Consider the following 10566-nt stretch of genomic DNA (forward strand, 5'->3'; position numbering starts at 1 on the left):
CTTTGTGTGCCAGTGATCTTGCTCCTGCGTACGTTGTTTCCACATTCACCTTTGTGGATTTCGTCGAAAATGAGTTGTCCCTCCCTTGGAGTTATGCACCTTAGGAGGGGTCCTCTAGTAGATTTACGGAACAGTCTTCCTTTGATAACTGTGTATCTTGGGGCTCGGAGTTATATTGCACGGGCATGCTTTGTTTCTGATGGGGCCTCACCATGTAAGATGAACTTAAGGAATGGGCCCATCCAAGATTGATTGATTTCTTCTTCAGATGAGGGCTGAAAATCTGTGAGGCTGTTGATATTTTCTTTCTGGTAAGCAGGTTGTTCCAGAATGTCAATGTAGACTGTGGTCGAACATGCCTCTTGTGTTTTGGAGGCTAGGAAAGCCAAGTTGTCTGCATGTCTGGGGTGGCTTGTTGATGGAGTGAAGTGATTGGCTCGGGTTCCCAGTTGATGTCTTCAATGGGGAAATCTTCCAAGAAATCAGCAATGACCTGGCCTTTGGGAGACGTTCTGGGAACGAACTCGATGTGATGTTCTCCGAGTTCTTCAGCCTATTTGGCCATACGGGCTGTCTTGTTGTTAGAACTCAATACCTGTTTGATGGGTACATCTGTGATGACCTTAATGATGTGAGATTGGAAGTAAGGTCGAAACTTCTGAGCTGAGTAGAGTAAAGAAAGCATTGCTTTCTCCATCGGAGAGTAGTGCTTTTCTGCTTCTGCCAACATTTTGCTGGTGAAGTAGACCGGCTTTTTGATTCCATCGTGCTCGCGAAAGAGAACTGAGCTGATTGTGAAGTCGGTACTTGCAAGGTACAGCCTTAGTGTTTCTCTTTCTTCTGGTTTGGGCAGGACGAGTGGAGTTGATAAATAGGCTTTTAGGTCGGTGAAGGCTTTGTGGCACACGTTTGTCCAAGTAAAAGTTGCCCCTTTTTTGAGTATTTGCAGGAATGGTCTGCATTTGTTAGATGCTCTTGAGATGAACTTGTTAAGGGCTGAAACCATGCCAGATAACTTGTAGATTTGTTGCTTTGTGGTTGGTTCTGGCATTTCAAGGAGAGATCGTATCTATTCTGGGTTTGCTTCAATGCATCTTTGTGAGACAAGGTAACCTAAGAATTTCCCTGAGGCTACTCCAAATACGCATTTGGCTGGGTTGAGCTTCATCTTGTTTTGACGGAGTCGTTCAAAGGCTTCTTGTAGGTGGGAGATGTGATCACCTGCCTTTTTGCTTTTGACCACCATGTCATCTATGTAGACCTCTATAGTGTCTCCTAGCAAGTCTTTGAACATTTTTGTGACAAGTCTTTGGTAGGTCGCTCCTGTGTTCTTCAAGCCGAAAGATAGGACGTTATAGCAAAACGTACCTTGCTCGGTTATAAAGGACGTATTTTCCTGATCTTCTTCTGCAAGTGGTATTTGGTTGTACCCATTGTATGCGTCCATGAATGACAAAAGCTCATGGCCGCAAGTTTGATCTACCAATATGTCGATTATTGGTAGGGGGAAGCTGTCCTTTGGGCAGTGCTTGTTGACGTTGGTGAAATCTATGCAGAGTCGTACATGACCGTTCTTCTTTGGAACGGCTACTATGCTAGCAAGCCAGGTCGGGTACTCGACTTCTCTGATGAATCCCACATTTTTTAGCTTTTCTATCTCTTCGTTGATAGCTTTTTGAAACTTGAGTGCTAGCTTCCTAGGTCGTTGTTTGATAGGCTTGATGGTTGGATCTACATTTAACTTTCAGTGGGCGTTTACACGAGGGTCGATTCCTGGCATATCGATATACGAACAAGCAAAAACATCTTTATTGAGAGATAGAAATTTGACAAGCTGCTCCTTGAGCTTGGGGTCTAAGTCAGCCCCTACATATACAAATTTTGGGTCATCAGTTGTGCCCAAATTGACTTTTTCTCCTGGTTCTATTTGAGCTTGTTTTCCTTTGAGCTTTTCTGATGTCGCTGCTGGAGGGCGGGATGTTTGGGGATCTTGCCTCTTTAGGACGTCCTTGGCTTCGACAACCTGAGGCTTGGGTGAGGTCGTAGTGCTGACCTGATTGCATCGGTGAGCCTCTAGTTGGTTGCTTCTGAGCTCCATGATGCCTCTGGGACCAGGGTATCGTAAGACCTGGTGTAGGGTTGATGGAATTGCTTGGATTTTATGAATCCAATGGCGTCCTAGAATGGCTGTGTAGGACGACCTAACATCGATTACACTGAAGCGTGTTGAAGTTTTGACCATGTCCTCTTTTTGCCAATGGAGACTGGTAGGATTATGTCTCCGATGGCATCTGTATGATCTCTGTTGAACCCATAGAGCGGTGCATTGGACTCTATCATCACCGATTCTGGTAGGTGCATGTCCTTGTATGTTTGATAGAATAGTATGTCGCATGAGCTCCCTAGATCGATGACGACTCTTTTGACTGTCTAACCGTTGATTTTGACATGCACTACCAAGGCATCATTGTGAGGTAGGCACACCTTGTCTAAATCCTCTTCTGTGAATGAAATTGTCGTTGTCTTTTTAGGATCGGTGGAGTTGATCATCTCGGCTTTGTGTGAGAGGTGATAGATTTCTTGGATTGCTCCCACTCCTCTGCACCTCTCCTGACCTGAGGTTTCGTCGTTTGAGGTGTCTGTAATCATGTTGATTACTTTGTTCTCATCTTGGTCGGAGGAGTGTTGTCTCCTGTTGTGCCTTAACCGACCTGGAGACTTAGATTGTCGAGTTGATCTGCTCCTGCCTCTATTTCTGTTGTTGTCAGGTCGTTCATTGCTGCGGCTCCTGCTTCTGTGGCATTTGGCATCCAGCTTGTGCCTCGGATAAACTACGGCAAGAACTCTTTTAATTTACCTTCCTCCACTAGGTCTTGGAGGTAGTGCTTGAGGCTCCAGCAATCATTGGTGTCGTGGTGGTAGAGTTTGTGGAAATGGCAATATGGACGCTCTGGTATGACTATCACCTTGTTGATGTTTAGTTTGAAGTATGGCGCTGTATATATCTTTTTTAGGATTTGACTTGGCATCCTGGAGAAATTGGAGAATTCCCTCTTTGTGTATGAGGGTTTGTTGGCATTGGATCTCTTGTTGTTGTTGTTGTTGTTGTTGTTTGAATATTGCTTGCTTTCCTTGGGGTCTGGCTCGTTGCTAACTGCGAGGACCTCTTTGCCTTTGCGCTTGGCCATCCACTCTTTGTACTTGATGTATTTGTCGACTCTGTTATACAGGTCGGCTAAGGTGTCTGGCTTGTTGCGCATGAGAGACCCTGCTAGGTCAGAGTCGTCCAAGAGGGCGTTTGTGAAAGCAGAAATTGCGAAACCGTCACTGAGTCCTAATTCTAGTGAGAGGAGGTCCTTTTTAAAACGTCCTAGGAAGGCTCGGATCGTGATTTTGGAACAAGGAGTCCGTGTCGGGCTTTTTTTCTTTGTTTGGAGATACGAATTCGCTACAAACGTCTCGCAAAAGGTCGAAGTTGTTAATTGAATATGGAGGGAGTGTGTAAAACCAGTCTATTGTTCCATCCTTTAAACTGGCTGGAAAAAGTTTGCACTTCAGGTAGTCGTAGTTAGGATGGCTGTATAGTGCTAGGATTTTTGGAACGGGGCAGACTCACGCTTTCGCTTCGGGCGTGAGGTACCATCAAACGGGGAACTTTGGTTGAATGAACTCTGAAGGAGATTGTTTGTCTCTAATATCTTGGATGAATGGTGATGCTTTGTATGTCTCCAGCATCTTCTGAGCGATCTGGATCACGTTGGCTCTTTCGCTTGACTTCTCTAGTTTTTGCACGAAGTCTTCTAAACGCTGATTGGTGGTGTTGGCTAGGGCTGCAACAGTGTTGTACTCCCCTGCTTCTGTGGTGCCATTGTTGGTGTTGGAGTTGGCATTCTCTCGCATTGTCTGGTTTTCCTGTTGCAAAGTGATGAAGGCTTCTTGGAGTGTCTTCATCTGGTCTGCCAATGCTTGTAGGTTGGGCTCCATTGTGGTTTTGCTGACCAGCTTCGTGGGCTTGAGAAAAGAGTGGTTGTTTTTTTTCTTAAGGAAACGAATCGGCAGACGGCGCCAATGTAGATGTTGGTTATTTTAGGACTACGACCTGATGATCTGTTGGATAGGAAATGGCTGCATTCTTCTTGGGATAAGAGTTGCCTACGTATCAAGTTTCTCGAGGTAAACTTGAATCAAGCCTTACGTAGTTCATCTCTCTCTATTTGTAGATGTGTGTCTGAACCGTTATGGATTGCAGATCCACCTTGTATGCTATCTTTATGATTTGCCATTACTCTGATGTTACAAAGTAAATGACTCCTTGATTGTTGCGTTGACTGAGCTCTAGGATTGCGCTAGTTGATATCTTTCCATGCATGGCTGTAACTGTTGCTGGTAATGACTTGGGTGTTGGGTCGTTGGTACGATCTGATGTTGTGGGACAAGCTGGAGTAAGACGTCCTGCCTTGTGGACACGTGCTCTGAAGTGTAGAACGGAGGGTACTTACAGTGCTTCAATGTTGTTGTTTGTTAAATGATCTGAAACAGTTGAATTTGCAAGGCGATGTGCCCCATTTTTTTGTAGAAAGTACAGTATTGAGCCTATGGTATTTTACCAAATGAACAAAGTTGTGAGCAAAGTCACTACCATACTACACAACTTCGTAGAAGCTCTAGCAGTATCTGCATCAGTAGGTTTAAATTGTTCTACATTAACAAAGTTATACTATATTGTCTATATAGTTGGTCGCCGAACACAGTTGAAAGCTACTTTGCTAAATTCAAATGGCTAAACTTTGCTAAAAGATCATAATAGCAATTTTTGCTGGTGTGTGAGTGTGTCACAATTGTTTTAACAATTGCGTTGATGATACTCTTACTTGGGTTAATATCCAGACTATCAATAGCCAATCATATCCGTTGATCACGATTATATATATTGGCAGTGACTTGCTCAATGCAAAATGAGAATATGCAGAGCGGTGCTAGCCTCTTGTTTCTCAACGGAGGAGTAATATTATACGCACCAACAGTTTTACCAACAAACAACACCAACTGACGTACCCCAATTTGACTAAATTTCTGCTGATTAGGATTTCCACTAGCAAAACTAAAAAAACAAAACTGAGTAACTTTCCCCTCCATTCACTCCGAATTCTATTTTCCCTCCACCCATCATGATTTCCACTAACAGGAAAAAATAAATAAACATGAAACTGTTAAATAAGATTAGAGAGAGAGATACAAATTCATCAAAATAACACCAAAATTAACTCGACTTTTGCACCAGTAGCTAACAGCCTAACACAAAATAGACACCAGTAGCTAACACAAAATAGACACCAGTAGGGTTCAAAACTTCAGAGACACCAACAGTGGTTCAAACTATTGCACCAGTCGCTAACGCAACTGTCTTGATTCCCTTGATGAGTCTTTATTGAGAAAAACGTTTAGCTTTTTTAGATTGGATTTCATTACTAGTATGAAACATAGATGGTGGTGTACAAGCACCGAACTGACGAACTAGGTGGTGAGATCCAAAATGTCCATGAGCACTTAGATGTGGAGGTGTGAAGTGCCCCTGCTTCCGATACGTTAAAAAATTGAAATAAGTGAGCCAGTTAAGAAATTAGAACAAATGAAAAAATTAAAAATAAATAAGTACACAAAAGATGTCTGTGTGTTTATCAAACCATGAGTAGTGAATGAAATTCTCCAAATCTTGGTTGGTTGAGCATCAATAAGCCTAAAGGATTGCATTGCTCCTATTCCAAACATTAGGTCAATAAAAAAAAATATAAAATAATAATACATACAGAAACACTAGATAAGAAGATAACAACATTGCATACCATATTTTGAAATTTTTGTTGTATGTTATATATGTTGGAGTCATATATCGAGCCATTTAAATCTGGCAGTACACTCTGGAACACAAACGAAAAATTATGTATAAGAAATCACAAAGCATCAATCAATTATTAGCTTAGGAAAACATAAAATAACATCTACTCACATGATGCTTTAAGAAAGAAGTTATTGCATACTATATACACAAACATACCTTTTTCTGAATTCCTTCAGCGAAACTTGGTTGAGCAGAGTTTTTCATGTTAAAGCCTCGCAGCTTCTGCGGTTGTATTGTGTTGCAAATATTGTTAAACTCTTGGAGTGTATTTGGTTGTTCAAAAATAGGTTCTGTAATCCAATGTTGCGTTGCATAACCCTGCAACAAACAAGTCAATTCAAATATTTAAGTGGCAACCCACAATGAAGAAGCTAAACAAATTAACCATCTCTTGATTTACCTTTGAGGTTATGCTCTCTTGTATTGTCAGTTGATCATATGCAGGGACATTGCTTGCATTAAGCATATTTCTCCCTTCCTCAAAATTTAACGAGTGAAAATCCTAGAAAAAAGTAAAGTAACAATAAGTTCTTAGCTTAGGAAAAAAAAATCATCTATAAAGTAAGAGAACTATGAAATTAAACAGGACAAGTGAACACTACTACCTTCTTTGAATTTTCCTTGCTAGGTGAAGTCTTCATATTCTTTTTCCCTTTGTTTAGTCTCTGAACAATTTTTTCGAGATTAGTTTGTTTCCTTTTAAATGGTCCTCGCCCCTTGCACCGAACAGCCAAAGGAGTAAGAATATTTTGACCATCTCCATATGTTGGTGAAACGGTGTTCTTCGAAACAGGCTTAGCGCTCCCACAAGCACCATTATCATGACTAAACTTCTCTTTTAAAGTATGCACATGCACCATCAATTCCTTATACCTGTCTTCACAATCTACTACCATATCCACAACCTCTTCAAAAGCATTACACAATTCATCAAAACGACGTGATTCAGGTTTGGCTGACCGTTCGTCATAACTAATCTTAATTTTGGTGTCTCCGTTTGATATTTTTGTTCCACCTTCGTAAGATATACTTATTTGGTACTTGGTAAATCTTCTTGTGTAGTAAAACCATAATAGAATGCCTACATACTATCCCCCTAAATTGAAACAACCGACAATTACAATCAACTTCTTTGAGATCCCCATTAAACCTAACCTTAAATGTGGCTCTGCGAAGGCTAGCTCCAAATGGTACATCTTCGTTTACTTTGTATTCTTCATCTTCCTTACACGTAGATAAATCACAACAAATTTTCCCTCTCAACTCTTCTTGGAACTCTAGAAATTTTGCCATCGTATAAGCACTTTGAAATTGCTTCTCTATATCATAAGGACTTATACAAGGGAGCCTCGATTTAAAAGAATTAAAATCTGCTTGATTTTCTTTTTTCCACCTTTACAAGAAAGCATTTTCATATTGTCCAACAAACCGCGTGAGAGTAGTTTTTGAATTAACATAGCCATCAAAGAAGGCATTCATGCTCTCGCTTCGTTGTGTGGTTGACATTCCAGCCCAAAAGTTGTCTTTCACTAATGCAGGCACCCAATGATCTCTTTCCTTGTACAACCCTCCTAACCATTCATTGCTTTCGAGATCGTACTTTAAAACGAATTCGCACCAGTTTTCTTCAAATTCTTCTTTTGTTAAAGAATCATAGACTGCAACTTGCATACAGAATTTGATTGATTCATACTCATTATATCCTCTCAATTTTTTCATGATATGCGACAAGTACCACCGATGTCGCACATTAGGAAAAACAGTAGCTATGGCGTTTTGCATTGCTCTATCTTGATTTGTAATTATTGCACTTGGAGGACATCCATACATACATGCTAGCCAAGATTTAAATAGCCATTCCTATGTCTTAGTATCTTCACTTGAGATAAGACCACAACCTAACAACACTGATTGACCATGGTGGTTTACCCCCACGAAAGGAGCGAATGGCATGTCGTACTTGTCTGCTAAGTACGTTGCATCAAATGTAATAACATCGCCAAACTCTTTGCAAGCTGCCCTACACCTACCATCTGCCCAAAACACATTCCTCAATCGACCTTCATCGTCTAAATCCATCGTGTGAAAAAACTCAGAATTCTCAGTTTGCATTTTTAAAAAGTAATTGTGCATAGCATTAGCATCTCCTTCTCCAAGTTGCAAACGACGAAACTTTTCAACATGATTTCTATAGTCTTTCTCTAAATATGACAAGTTCTCATGACCCTTTGCTTCAAAAACAAATGAATTGATACTCTTATTCAAACTGATGTCGGATTCGTCATTGGTTTCAAGCCTTCTCTTCACTTTTGGTGTAAGTTTCCTATTGCATCTATGAAACCTGGATTTGCTCGGACTTAAACCATGGTTATGTCCAAGTATTGTAGAGGTTATTATCCATTTTCCATCAAGGCGAAGAGCTGCTGTAATTCTAGCTTTGCAATCAGTTTTTGATATTGGACGCATATTAACTAGACTTTTTGATGTGCGCCGAACCTTTCCTTCAAGCGAACAAACTATAGTCAAATACTTCACATCCCCATTATCATCTTTGGTGCTGCTTCTTTTACAAATACCAAATCCCAACTCTTTTCCGTATCTTGCATAAAATTCAAGAAGGTCATTAACGGAGCTAAACGACATTCCCACTGCAGGCTTCTCAACTGTGAGTTCTACATTAATTGTTTTATCCACTTCATTCCCTTCAGTTTCTCCCATCACCTCTTTATTTGAAAAATTATCTGGTACTTCTTCCATTGTTGTTCTAATGGCAACAAAAAATGAAAGAACGCTGCACTGGAAAATAAAAAAAATGAAAAACAATTTTAGAAAAGGTGCTACAAAATAATGGAGAAAACAAATTTTGTGTGTTTTTAAAACTAAGTAGAATGGAGATGAAAGTTAAGAGGAAAAAAAATGAACATGAACATAGCACACTCATCTATAAGAGAAATAAAAAATTATAAACTGACCTAGAATTTTTGGCTGGAGAAAATAGTAGTCCTAGAGAAAATTTTACTGTCGTTAATCATATTTTGCTGGAGCCATGGAGGGAAAATAAAACGACGTGGAGGGAAAATAGAATTCGGAGTGAATGGAGGGGAAAGTTACTTAGCTCTGTTTTGTTAGTGAAAATCCTAGTCAGCGAAAATTTAGTCAGGGGTAACCACATCAGTTAGTGGTTTTTGTTGGTAAAATTGTTGGTGCGTATAGTATTATTACTCCTCAACGGAGTGATTTTTTGCTCCCAGCATTGGTTCCTCTAAGCCCTCCAAGGGAATTTTGAGCCAATACACATCTCATCTTTTCCACCAAAAAAGGAAAGTTACAACCGACACAAAATCCTCAAAATTCACAATTTTACTAGTTTGTCACTCATAAAGGAAATAAAAAGAAGAAATAAAGGAAATGTAAAGTGGAATAAACCAACATACGTGTGTATTTCTTCTTCATCTTCTTCCCTCAAAAACGTGTTAATAACAATAATATCATCTTTTTGTTAGCTTGTTCTTAATGCATCCATCATGTTTTTCATATTTTTTATTCCTATTTTTTGTTTTGTTTCCTTTTCCTTTTTATTTCCTTTCTAGTTATGACTTATGAGGGACAAATTAGTAAAATTGGGAATTTTGAGGGTTTTGTGCGAGGTGTAACTACCAATTTTTTGTGGGAAAAATGAGACGTGTGTGGCTGATAATTCCCTTGGAGCACTTGGAGAAACCAACACTGGGAGCAAAAAATCACTCTTCTCAACGTACGACACCAATGGGCAATGGCTATTAGCCTATTATAACATCATCAATACGCTGCTATATCCTGTGAGGGACTAATATACACAACTGTATATTATACACGTGTTCAGCACAAAACCATATCAAGACCTTAGCCAAGTCTCAAAGACCTGCCAGGTCGCTCATACCAAGACCTACCAAGTCGCTCATGTCAAGACCTGCCAGGTCTCGTAACACTCAGAGAAGGAAGGACAGTCATTACAACCATTCTGTAACAGCAGCCATGCACTCATTTATCCCCCATTTAAGCTCATTCAAGTCCCACATTAAAGGGGATGGACCAAATAAGGTCATGTGATATAAATGAAGAAGGAAGGACCAAACAAAAGGGGGGGGGGGGGAGGGGGGAGAGAGGTCCATGCTCACATTCTCTCCATCTCCAACTCAATCACTCAAGATGAACTACGTCTGGCTTGATTCCAGTTCACCAGAGAACTGGATACGTAGGCAATTCGATCATTCGAACTCAGTCCCAACATCATTCTCCCCAAATTTCCTACACACGTGAGGTTTGCCCAATTATAACATTTACATTGGCGCTGTCTGTGGATTGAATTACTTGGGAATTTATCTACTCAATCAAAATTCAATTGCTACAATCAATATTTTTATTACTTTCAATTTCCAAGCCCACGAAGCATGGTGATGGTTGTTCCGAGGAGATCAATCAAAAAGCTCGCATGCCTAAGGAGTTAATCAATACAGCAAAGATAAGTTTTCCCATTATACCAACTTTCTGTTAAGTTTGGCTTTATTTCAATCGGATCAAATATTAACTCCAGTCTAGTCACGCATGAGTCGTTACGATTGCTGCCTAGTCAATATTGCTTCAGTCACATGAAGATCAGTCATCTGCATATTAAATTGAAGTACGTA

General features: G+C 40.2%; 2 protein-coding genes across 2 annotated transcripts; both read right to left on the bottom strand.

The window, feature by feature from the left end:
• Window positions 1-5425: 5425 nt before the first annotated feature.
• On the bottom strand, window positions 5426-7192 carry LOC147476963 (uncharacterized). Its single transcript, XM_086585880.1, has 7 exons — window positions 7055-7192; window positions 6505-6987; window positions 6300-6401; window positions 6056-6217; window positions 5844-5918; window positions 5685-5756; window positions 5426-5572 (listed from the first exon to the last, which is right to left on the bottom strand). Exons 1-7 carry the CDS (start codon window positions 7190-7192, stop codon window positions 5426-5428), a joined length of 1179 nt encoding a protein of 392 aa, XP_086442006.1.
• Window positions 7193-7759: 567 nt separating this feature from the next.
• Window positions 7760-8656, bottom strand: LOC147476964 (protein FAR1-RELATED SEQUENCE 6-like). Its single transcript, XM_086585881.1, has one exon. It carries the CDS (start codon window positions 8654-8656, stop codon window positions 7760-7762), a length of 897 nt encoding a protein of 298 aa, XP_086442007.1.
• Between the last annotated feature and the right edge of the window lie 1910 nt (window positions 8657-10566).

This window comes from Coptis chinensis, chromosome 9 (assembly GCF_015680905.1).
Source record: "Coptis chinensis isolate HL-2020 chromosome 9, ASM1568090v1, whole genome shotgun sequence".
Classification (NCBI taxonomy): Eukaryota; Viridiplantae; Streptophyta; class Magnoliopsida; order Ranunculales; family Ranunculaceae; genus Coptis; species Coptis chinensis.